The sequence below is a fragment of the Elaeis guineensis genome, chromosome 9, assembly GCF_000442705.2.
Source record: "Elaeis guineensis isolate ETL-2024a chromosome 9, EG11, whole genome shotgun sequence".
NCBI lineage: Eukaryota > Viridiplantae > Streptophyta > Magnoliopsida > Arecales > Arecaceae > Elaeis > Elaeis guineensis.
In genome coordinates, this window is record NC_026001.2 from 9,614,844 (window position 1) to 9,626,272 (window position 11,429).

Sequence of the window (11,429 nt, forward strand, 5' to 3'; positions counted from 1 at the left end):
AGAGGGTAGAAATGACACAAGCCATTCATAGATAATCCTAGGTTGGCTCATCAAATGATTTTTTTTTTTGACTTGATTGATTGAGAAATGAGTGGATCAGCCCTATAGATAAGCTCGCATTTCTATTACACTCCCATCATCTAGATCTATTATAGTACTACATGATATAACCATATATTTTTTAGCACAAGATCTAAAACAATATGCAATGCCTCTATAAATTCATCACAACCTCAATGTTATTGAGTAATATCAATATTTTTTTATAAGATGATAAAATAATTTATTATTCAAAAATAATAAGAGTTATCCAATTACAAATTTAATTATTTTATTAATATCAATAATTTCTAACTATTTATCATCTTATCTATAGTCTCTAGCCATAGCCAAGGAACGAGCATTCTACGTTATAGAAGGAAAAGTTGAAAGATGCATCAGCTTTAGAGCAAAAAAAAAAAATCATGGACATGGTCACCTATATATACGCCTATTTATGCATTTTATGGTTTTGGTTTCACATCTAATACACACACGCACGTGCGTGCACACACACGGAGGCTTCTGCATTGGTAGAGCCTCTCTCCGCCATGTGAGCAAAAAAAGAAAAATATGGTGACCCTTTTGATAAGGCACGTATGGTAGTTGGCGGTGCCCTCGATGATGAAGCATAGGATCTCATCGATGCGATGGCCCTCCTCCTTGGTGACTCGGTATTGTACTAGTTGAGGCTGATGGAGAAGTAGGAGAGATTGGAGAGGCGGACGTCACATGCAAGGACGGAGCTGTTGAAGTCCGGAGAAGCAAGCAGGATCCCCCTCCATTTGACATGCGGCATATACTCCATGTACAACAAAAAGAGGCTACTTCCTCCACACAAAAGAATATTTTTTTTTATAAGAATCCACCATGGTAGCAGAAAGGAAGAAGAGAGAGGAGCTCTAGAGACAAAGAGCAAAGTAGACAGAAAGCTTGAGTGAGAGCCTCAGTCTTGGACATCTCGAGGGAGAAAGCTTGGAGTCAGAGATGGTGGTGAAGGTCTCCTGGCCAAGAGACTTGGCCAGGCCTATGGCAATTGCAATCTTGTCAATACCAGACAATTCGATGAGGAGGATGGTATGATTGGCGGTCTTACCCTCGTGGATGACTTGGAGGATAAGGTCAACGATCTTGGCGGTAGACTATTGGTTGACCATGCCTTGAAAATGGCACAAGCCTCCAGAGCAGAGTCGAGGACCAGACCGCGGATGTGTGAGTAAGTGTTGATATGCTCAATCCGAGTGAGGTTTTGACTCTCTTAGAGCCTCTTGATCTCCATCATGACAGTAGAAAGGAAGAAGAGAGAGTGAGCTCTGGAGGTAAAAGCAAAGCAATGAAGAACAAATGCTAATATCGGAAGAGGATGAGAGTTTTAGGAGGAGCTAGCAGTAAGAGATTCATGGAAAACCCCAAATTTAGAAAAAAATAAAATAACTTATAATTCACATTATACACAAAATAATTTTTTCATTATTTTAATTATTTTTGAAATGCATAGCAAATAGATATCAATAAATCAATAAAATAAAATATATTTTAAGAAAAAAATCTGATTGATCATGCCTTGGGAGATGGCACGGATCTCCAGAATGGAGTCGAGGCTCAGGCCACGGATGTGTGAGTGGATGTTGATACACTCAATCCGGATGAGGTCCCAGCTATCCGAGAGCTTTTTGAGCTCCATCATGATAGTAGAAAGACGAAGAGAGAGCAAGCTTTAGAGGTAAAGAGCAAAGTAGAGAAGAATGAGTGCTAATACGAAAAGAGGGCAAGAATTTTAAGAGGATCTAAGCGGCAAGAGGTTCATAGGGAACTCCAATTTTTTTTAAAAAAATAAAATAGATTATAATCCACACTATCATAAAATATATTATTTTATTATTTTATTTTTTTTTGAAATGTATATAGAATAAATATTAGTAAATCAATAACATAAAATATTTTTTCAAAAAAAAATCATTATCCATGCATGGCAGGGGGTTATAAGCTAGTATGGATAAAAAATTAAGAATCTGACTAATATTTGTATTCATATCCATATTCGTTAAAGAAAAATGGATATAGATATGGATAGATAGCGATCCGATTTGTATTCGAATATCCGAATTCATTTGTAATCCTATATAAGTTCATATAATATTTATTAATTTTGAAAAAAATATACAATCATATAGATATGATATTAACATGATTCATTATCTATTTAGTAATATCTTTGATTACGTAGTCATAAAATTTAATTATCTAATTTATATCCATAATTTATATCCATACTTTTAATATTCAAATTATATCTATTTTCATTTAAAATAAATATGGATATGAATTTTTGCATCCAAATAATATCTATATTCATATTTATATTCATCAGACAAAACAAATATAAATATGGATATATTGATATTCGATCTAATTTCAATCCTAGATGTGCATATAACGATGCATATTCTTGACATCATAAACATCAAGTTGGGGTATGGAGTAATTCGTATGTAATAATATATTATTATGCTATGTGGCATGTGAAACCTATGTATGGATGTTTGGCAAACAAGTCTTCCTCATTAGCCACTCCCGCTTCATAGATCAGACTCAAATTTTTTTTTTTTTTATTCTTTTAGTAGAACATCAATTTTTATGGATAAAATTGAAGGTCTATTTAGATGATTAGATCCAAAATTCTGCAGAAAAAAAAATAAATTATTCGTATTTCAATCTGTTAGAGGGCGGAGAGGAAGATCCTACCCTCTTCTTCTTCTATTCTCCTCTCCTCCTCTTTCTCTCTCTCTCTCCTTTTCATCTTCTTCCCTCCCCCTTCTCTTTTTTTTTGTATTTTCTTCTCCCTCCTCATTAGTGTTCCATTTGTCACACATCACCTATAAATATGATTCAGCATGTCTCGAATTGGATGGTTCGGTGAACCTTGAACTCTCATGTATAAAAGATTAGGTCTAAGACATTGCTTTTTATTTTCCCCCCTTTTCTTTTACATATTTTATTTCTTCTATGTTTAGATAGCAATAAACCTAACTATATTATCTTCATGAAAATCCTCCTATTTTCATATATCTAAGAAAATATATATGGTAGCCACTCTTTTTGTTTCTTTTAGATTTTTTTTTTTAATTAGAAAGTTTCTTCCATTGATGCCAACTATCCAATATTATATGTATAGGTTTTAGAATTGAATTATACATTGACATATTTTATTTTTCATGAAGTCGTTAGTAAAGTAACTAGGATAAAATAAGCAAGTTATTTTGACTGCATGAGTAGAATAAGTTTAGGAGGGTGATTCCTTGTGCCTTTTTAAGTTGTTTAGACACAACATGGCTAATATAATCGGGAAGATATACCATGTAATCCATTGTAGTATAGTTAGTTAGGATACTTGACACTCACCCAAGAGAGATGTGGCGGACGGTATTTTAGAAAAAAATAAATATGTGGTGGATGGAGATTGATGCATCCGTTTATATATATATATATATATATATATATATATATATATATATATATAAAATATATATATATATATATATATATATATATGAATAAAAGATTTATCTGAGAATCTATATTTTTATATTTTTTTAGATATTTTTCATACAATATTTAGATAAAAAAATAATTTATTCGTATTCTTTTATGCATAGAAAAGTGGCTTCAAATTTTTTTTACCTATATTCTTTTGCATTATTATTTTTTTGGGATAATTTGTTAAATTTTATTCATATTTTTCATGATGCTCTTTATATTTTTTAGATTTAGAGAAAGTAGATAACTGAATTATTGGGTATTGAATGATACAAGTATTGGAAATGAGGATATGATACTTTATTAGTGATATTTTAAAAATAAAATTGAATGCCTACTTTATTGATCGATGGAAAAATGATTTAGTCATCCTTTAGATGTGTAAGATTCTTTTATTATTTTATGGATAAATACTATTCATGAAAAATAATTTATTCATCTTGAAAAATATAAGAATATAGGTAAGTTGATCAATGAAAAAATTGAATAATTTTTTCGTGATATTTATCTATAAAAAAGAGCTCTTGGTACGAGGATTTGGATTCCATAATTTTCAAAAGACAAGCGATAGTAAAACAAAACCATAATAATGAGATGGAATAGAAGACGGGTCCTTCAGGTAAAACTCTAGATGGAGTGGTGGACTCACCCATAATTAGAAAATATCGTCATGAGAAAGTTGGAGTCATCTATAGAATTGCTTTATTTTCTATGGAAAATTATTTGTATTGGAAGAAGATTTTGCACCATCACAAACCTCTCATTCCTATTCATTGCGATTCATGCCAAGATGTTAAGGAAGCTATTACTGGAAAAAAAGCCTTCGGTCAAACTTTCTCATTCAAAACTTCAAATTGAGATGCCCATCATCCGGAGAAGTCAAGACCATTTCGCCTGTAAGGGGGCATACATTAGTCAAATTTGTGAAAGAAGAAGGTAGAGATTGTGTGATATGAGGTCCATTGGCTGCTGACGGACAATTTCCGGTACTCGAGCACTCCAGACCCAACTTCAGCGCTGGAGTCGATTCGGTGCGGAAGGCAGCCCCGTGGATTTTCTTATGCGGTGTGGAAAGTGGCGGATTTTCTTGTACGATCCGCCAGTGCACAGCTCCGACACGTCAAACTACGTAGCCCAAGGGCCGTCACCGATTAATATCTCCGACGCCACCCTCAATCAAAAGGCCACGTCGATAGTCCAATTACATTGTGCCACGTCGGATGTGCATGTCCGTGGAATTTTTCCTTGGGCCAAGTAGTAATATCCCAGACAACCGCGCACCGGAAAAGTCACGAGGAAGAACTAAAATTCCAAGAAGACCCAGTTAAACATCCACAATCAAAGATACCCACTCCTCATGCTTCCACGTGGACGATTATACCATAATTTCCCTTCTGGTATCTGGCATGTCGCTCCTTTGCAGGTCCCTATGATCTCGACACCCAAAATTCCGGTGATTCGCATCTCTATCTCATGAAAATCCCGTGGGTCCCCTGCAAGGAGGAAAACAGAGAATCCCTCTGCACCAAACAATCGACGGCCGCGTAAATAAACTCAAAGGCGTAACCATACGTTATAGGTACAAATAAATGGCCACGAAACGATCATCCATTTGTCGTAATTTATGTTCCGTGTTACGGCGGCCTCCATCAACATGCGTAAGGTATGGCACGGGCGCGTTTTTTCGCCGCCACCTATGCTGGCTTTGTGGTCTATAAAAGTCTTTCTCACGTCTTGCTCCCAAAATCCCAATAAAGTCCCAATTCGATCTTGGGAGATAGAGTTGGAAAGAACTCTGCCTGTGAGTTCGTTTCTCATTCCCATGGCGATTTCTAGGGTTTCGATCTGCGCCGCCTTTTTGGCGTTCCTTGTGTTCTCGACTTTCGCGCCGGCGCGATCGGAGGAGGCCGGCGCTGAAGCCGTGGAGGAGTCGGCGGTGCTCACCCTTGATGCCTCCAACTTCTCGGAGACCGTCGCCAAATACCGCTTCGTCGTTGTCGAGTTCTACGCCCCATGGTAACCAAATCGTCTCTTTCTCTATTTTTATCTACTAAGCTTTCTTTGTGGTTTGGATGGTAGATCCCTGTCTGGATTGACCTCAGATTAGAAAGAGATCTTTCTTAGGGAGTTTCGGAATGGATCTAAACATTTTGGACTCTTATCAATTTTTATAGAAGCTCCTTTTTTACTTAATTTTTTGGAAAAAATTGTTGATAATTTTTAGGATATTTGCTTCTATATCTTTGTTTTAGTGCTGCAGTTCATCCATCCTTTTCTATCTTTACATATCAAGTTTCTTGTTTTTGATTTCTGGTGAGATCTCATATCAAAATTATGATTTTTCTTGAATTTTGTCTCTTTTGGTCATATTTTCGAACTTTTTTGTTAATATTTCTTTCTTTCAAAAAACTTTATACACCTTTAATTTCTGGAGCACATTCGTTCGGAACGTTAACATGTTCTATGGCTCTCTAGTGAACTTTAAGATGACCGATGGCTCCATAGTGAACTTGAAGATGATCTATGGCTCCATCTGCTTCACGACGGTTTGTTATGCTCCAACTGATGTTAGATCTTTGAGATAAGGTTTTTGTTACCGAATTCACAAGTAGTTCAAGCACTTTTTTTTTATTTTTACTTTGTTGTATTTTATTTTATTTTTTGTGGATTACTACTTGGAAGTAGATTTCTGTAGGATCTTGAAATAAATGTTATCATGTTATGACACCAGTGGCCTTTCTTCATTTTTGGGCACTGGCATGATACAGTTCCTTCTTGAGATAACATTTTTCAATTGGATTATGCTTCATTGGACTCTTTGGCTCACATATGCCTTAGAGATAATTGCATCTCCCTATAAAAAAGCTATCTTTTTGTCATTGAAAATTTGTAGTCTCTCATGTTTGGAGGGTCACTCCTTGATTGCATGAACCTGAACTATGAGCTACACTGCAATGTGGGATTTTGGTTTTAGGTGTCATACGTAGAGCTGTTAACAAATCGGACACGATCGAACATGCCACTGTTCGGGATCGACTGTTTCGAACTACTGTTTAGTTTGAGTTTGGTTCGGGTTCGAATGTATTTAAGGGAATTTTGTTCGGGATCGAGTTCGTTAAGCTCGTTATGTTCGAATTAGGCTCGAGTTCGGCTCGTCTCGAGTATACATGATCGAACATGCTCGTGTTCGGTTTGTGTTCGAATATATTCGAGAGAACTCTGTTTGAGATCGAACACACCTTATTCAGCAGCTGGATCAATGATCCGACAGTGATTATTAAGGCTTATGTATATAATGCTATAATGTACAGTATACATTATATATACTAAAAAAAATATACTTAAAAATTTATAAAAAAATAAATATGTTAGTATAATATGTATATAAATATATATAAAATATATAATATATATTTATTTTATCGAGCTTTTATCGATCCAAACACGATCGAACAAAGGCTTGTTCTAGTTTGGATCGTTAAGGTATCGACTTTAAAAATCCTGTTTGTGTTTGGCTCTACAGTTTAACAAGCGAGTCGAACATGACTTGAAAATGCTTTGAATATTTCGAATGAATTGAACAACGAGCAGACTAACAGCCCGAGTCATTTGTCAACCCTTATCAATGTCATCATTGCAAACTTGAAAGGTGTTGCAGTTCAACTATTCTGCTTCCACCTTTAATATGGGCTTTTTTTCAATTCACATCTTTGTTTGTAGAAGGACATTGAGACTAAACTTCATATATGCCATGGTAAAATCTTCTTTGACATGCATCTTATTGTAGTTAGACCATGTCACCAAGAATTATAGTGTTTTTATAATCTAATATCTAATATTTATAGGTTTATGTCAAAGATGCCCTTCTCTTTGACTCTCATGATGTTAGTGCCTTCTCAGGATTTTTTTTTCCCAAACAAGGAGCAGTATTATAAATGGGATGTTTTCATCAAATACAGAATATCGGCAAAGCAATAATCAAAAAATATAGTGCAATCGATCTTCAATGAGTATAGTTTATTGTAAATTTAATGCTCATGCGATTACAACTTTAACTGGTTTTCCAAAGTTGTAGATCACTCTGTTTTGTTAGGGTATGTGCTTTTTGTAGCTAAGCATAAGGTGATATTCTCTATAGATGCCCCATATGTCTGTTACTGATTATGATATACTGAACCCCTGTTGTGACAGGTGTGGACATTGCAAAAGACTTGCTCCAGAGGTAATGGTTCATCTGAGAATCACCCATGTGAACTAAGAATTTATATGCATATGTGTTGCTTGATTAAGACTGTGCATCCTAATTCCTTAATGATGTTTTGGGTGGGATATTGTACTTGCAGTATGAGAAAGCTGCATCAATACTGAGTAAGCATGACCCTCCTGTTGTTCTTGCTAAAGTTGATGCCAATGATGAGAAGAACAAAGAGCTCGCTTCTAAGTATGAGGTGTCGGGCTATCCCACGCTTAAGATTCTAAGGAATCAAGGAAATAACATCCAAGAATACAAAGGTCCAAGGGAGGCTGAAGGTATTGTTGAATATCTGAAGAAACAAGTTGGCCCTGCTTCAGCTGAGATAAAATCATCAGAGGATGCTGTCACTCTCATTGAGGACAAGAAAATTGTTGTTGTAAGATATCGATATCCTCATGGAAGTTTCCCATGCTTGCCTCTTTTATCTCTCATGGTGTTTCATGCTGAGTTGCAATCTTATTAAACATTCTTATAGGTGGGGGTGTTCCCTGATTATTCTCAAGAGGAGTTTAAAAATTTTATGATAGTAGCCGAGAAACTACGATCAGACTATGATTTTGGTCATACTTTGGATGCTAAGCTGCTTCCGCGTGGAGATTTGACAGTCAGTGGACCTATAGTTAGGCTGTTCAAGCCATTTGATGAACTTTTTGTTGATTCCCAGGTATCTTTGATTCTTTATTAATTTTAAATTTTAAATTTTCAGTTGTTATGCATATGCTGACAGGCGTATACACCATGCATATTTATGTTTTGATTAATGTCATTGCAAAAAGCAAAGCATCTTTCTTTGACTCACTGTTTCTCTGATAAACTATTTGATCATTATCTTGTGCAGGATTTTCATGTGGATGCTTTAGAGAATTTCATTGAAGTTGCTGGTGTGCCTAAGGTTGTCACTTTTGATAATGATCCAAGCAACCATCCACTTCTCATTAAATTCTTCAACAATCCTAATCCCAAAGTAAGATCTTATTTTCTTTTCTAAAGTAAATTTGTTAAAAGCCGAAGTAGCCACCAATTTTGTGCGTTTTTTTTTTTTGGTAAACCTCTACCGTAGTCAGTGTGTCGCAAGTTGAGTTTTTATCAACAGACATGAGTAAACTAGTTGTGATGAATGTACTCAATATGTCCATTCTTTATTTACAATCAATCCTTGGAACCTGCTATTCCAGGATTTGGTGGTATTTCTGAGTCAATGAACTATGGTACATTTTTGATTCTTACCATCTGCAAATGGTTGATAATTACCTTCCAGCAATTCTATATAATTTAGTGCTGTAATCTTACATTGTACTTCCATTTTAGCCCTCATATGTGACGTGTTCTTTTTGTTGGAATCTGGTGGTGGATAGGCTATGTTCTTTTTGAATTTCAGCAGTGAGTATTTTGATTCTTTTAAGTCCAAGTACTATGAAGTTGCTGAGCTCTACAAAGGAAAGGGCATAAGCTTTCTGATTGGTGATCTTGATGCCAGCCAATCTGCTTTCCAGGTTATATTCACTCCACTCTCCTTTTTTCCCCTTATGCTCATATAATTTGATGGCTTTCTGATAGTTTTATGTGCAATTGGTTGGATACTTAGTTCTTTGGCCTCAAAGAAGAACAAGCACCCCTTGTCATCATACAAGAGAATGATGGCCAGAAATACCTCAAACCAAATGTAGAAGCTGATCAAATTGCAACATGGGTGAAGGATTACCTGGTAATGGTTTCATTGCTTGTCTTACAAGTTGCAGTAATGTCCATATCATTCTGGAACTGTGATAACATGAGGTTAACATTCTACTCATTTTGTCTATAAGGATTTGTTCCCTGTGCCTTCAGTATGAACACATTCATAAAATTTAACATTATGAATCAATTTCTGGCTTTACTAAGTTGACTGTGTGCATGCAGGATGGCAGCTTGTCACCATTTAAAAAGTCAGAGCCAATTCCTGAGGTCAATGATGAACCTGTAAAGGTGGTTGTGGCTGACAGCCTTCATGATGTGGTTTTCAAGTCTGGGAAAAATGGTCGGCTCATTACATCCAGTTCTTTTTCCAGACATCCTTTTGTTGTTTCTTTTTCATCAGTAGATCTGGAGCTGTTTAAAATGCAATTTTGTAGTGTTTAAGATATTGGTCATTTTTAATCACTTTTGAATGCTGCAAAGCGTAATTTTATTAATTTCCTTTTTTTTACTATATTCATCCATTGATTATTAGTTAAATTTGACTTTGCAGTTCTTTTGTCCCAGTTTTCCCAAAGTCGCAATTATGATTAGTTCTATTTAATCATTTGATTTTTTTTGTTGAATATTCTCTTCTGGTTTCCTTTTTCTTAATTTTGTATTTTATACTATTCCTTTCCCCCCTTTTTTGGGCTTGCATAAAGCAATTGGCCTCCTCATATCATCATGAAGCATGAAGCAGAGAACAACTTAATAAAGAATCTTAATTTTGCAAAAAAATACTTAACTAGGTGAAAGAAATAAGTTACGCTAGCCCTTACACTGCTGAAACCAGACCATGAACCCTCAACCATGTTGTTCCCCAGCCTCTTGGTTGAATGCCCTTCTGTTCTTTCCATCCAAGTCCTTACAACTTAAATTGTCATAATATTTTTCATGATTAGTGTTTCCTCTGGTCAGTCTTTTTTACTGCTTTGATCTAAATAGACTTTATGATTTTTGATAGGAAAGGCTTTCAAAGTTCTAGTTAATTAGCAATAATATATATATATATATATGTATATATGTGTGTGTGTGTGTGTGTACACATATACATGTCTGCACACACACACATGTATGTGTGTGCGTTTGTGTGCTGCGCAATTGTTGCTTTTTTGCAGCAGAGTTGAGTAAGCTTTTTATATCAAGTAAAGATAGTATTCATTGAGACAATCTATTGTACATAGTGTTACAGTAACATTTATGATATCTATTCTTTTTAAAATGGCCAGAGAAAATATGCAGTGTTCTGGTCATATGAAATTTTTTGTCAAAGTCATGCTTCTTTTTCCCGCTGTTTTCTTGAAACCTTTTCCTTACTCCCTTGCTACCATTCTTTAAGTCTGCTTATCTGATTTTCATTTCTGTTCTGCAGTTCTGCTTGAATTTTATGCACCTTGGTGTGGACATTGCAAGAAACTAGCACCTATTTTAGAAGAAGTTGCTGTCTCATTCCAAAGTGACGATGATGTTGTTATTGCAAAGATGGTAAGCTTTCTTTCATCCATGATGCACTGTTGTAATAGTAAGGCCTTTGACCCTGTTCTTTTGTTACTCTGTTTTAGTTTAGCAATATTTATGACAAGCTAGGCTTATGAATGCATCCGTTGATGCCTATGAGCTGGATCTACTCTCTTTGTAATTGAATTCATCCACTCCAAGACTTTCAGAATGATGAATTCAGACCGGTCCACTTGTTGTTTCTAAATATTTGATAGGGAGGGGGGAAATAATTAATGACCTACATTATGAGTGAGAACTCAATTGGTTTTGCTCATTACCTTTCAAAGCATGAATCTGTCAATTGAAAAGGTGAACTTCATGTCCATTTTTATCTTGTCATTCCTACAAGGTTGCTATTAGGGTTCCAACGGGCTGGAATAGG

At 35.4% G+C, this 11,429-nt stretch overlaps 1 protein-coding gene across 1 annotated transcript in view; it reads left to right on the forward strand.

Annotated features, from left to right (window-relative positions):
• The first annotated feature begins 5,178 nt into the window (after nt 1-5,178).
• LOC105051770 (protein disulfide-isomerase) overlaps nt 5,179-11,429 on the forward strand; it is a 13,558-nt gene continuing 7,307 nt past the window's right edge. Inside the window, exons 1-9 of the mRNA XM_010932368.4 lie at nt 5,179-5,592; nt 7,768-7,798; nt 7,920-8,207; nt 8,307-8,495; nt 8,670-8,795; nt 9,187-9,324; nt 9,417-9,536; nt 9,731-9,848; nt 10,920-11,032. Coding sequence (XP_010930670.2) covers nt 5,201-5,592; nt 7,768-7,798; nt 7,920-8,207; nt 8,307-8,495; nt 8,670-8,795; nt 9,187-9,324; nt 9,417-9,536; nt 9,731-9,848; nt 10,920-11,032 — 1,515 coding nt within the window. The 5' untranslated portion in view covers nt 5,179-5,200. The remainder of the gene's footprint in view (nt 5,593-7,767; nt 7,799-7,919; nt 8,208-8,306; nt 8,496-8,669; nt 8,796-9,186; nt 9,325-9,416; nt 9,537-9,730; nt 9,849-10,919; nt 11,033-11,429) is intronic.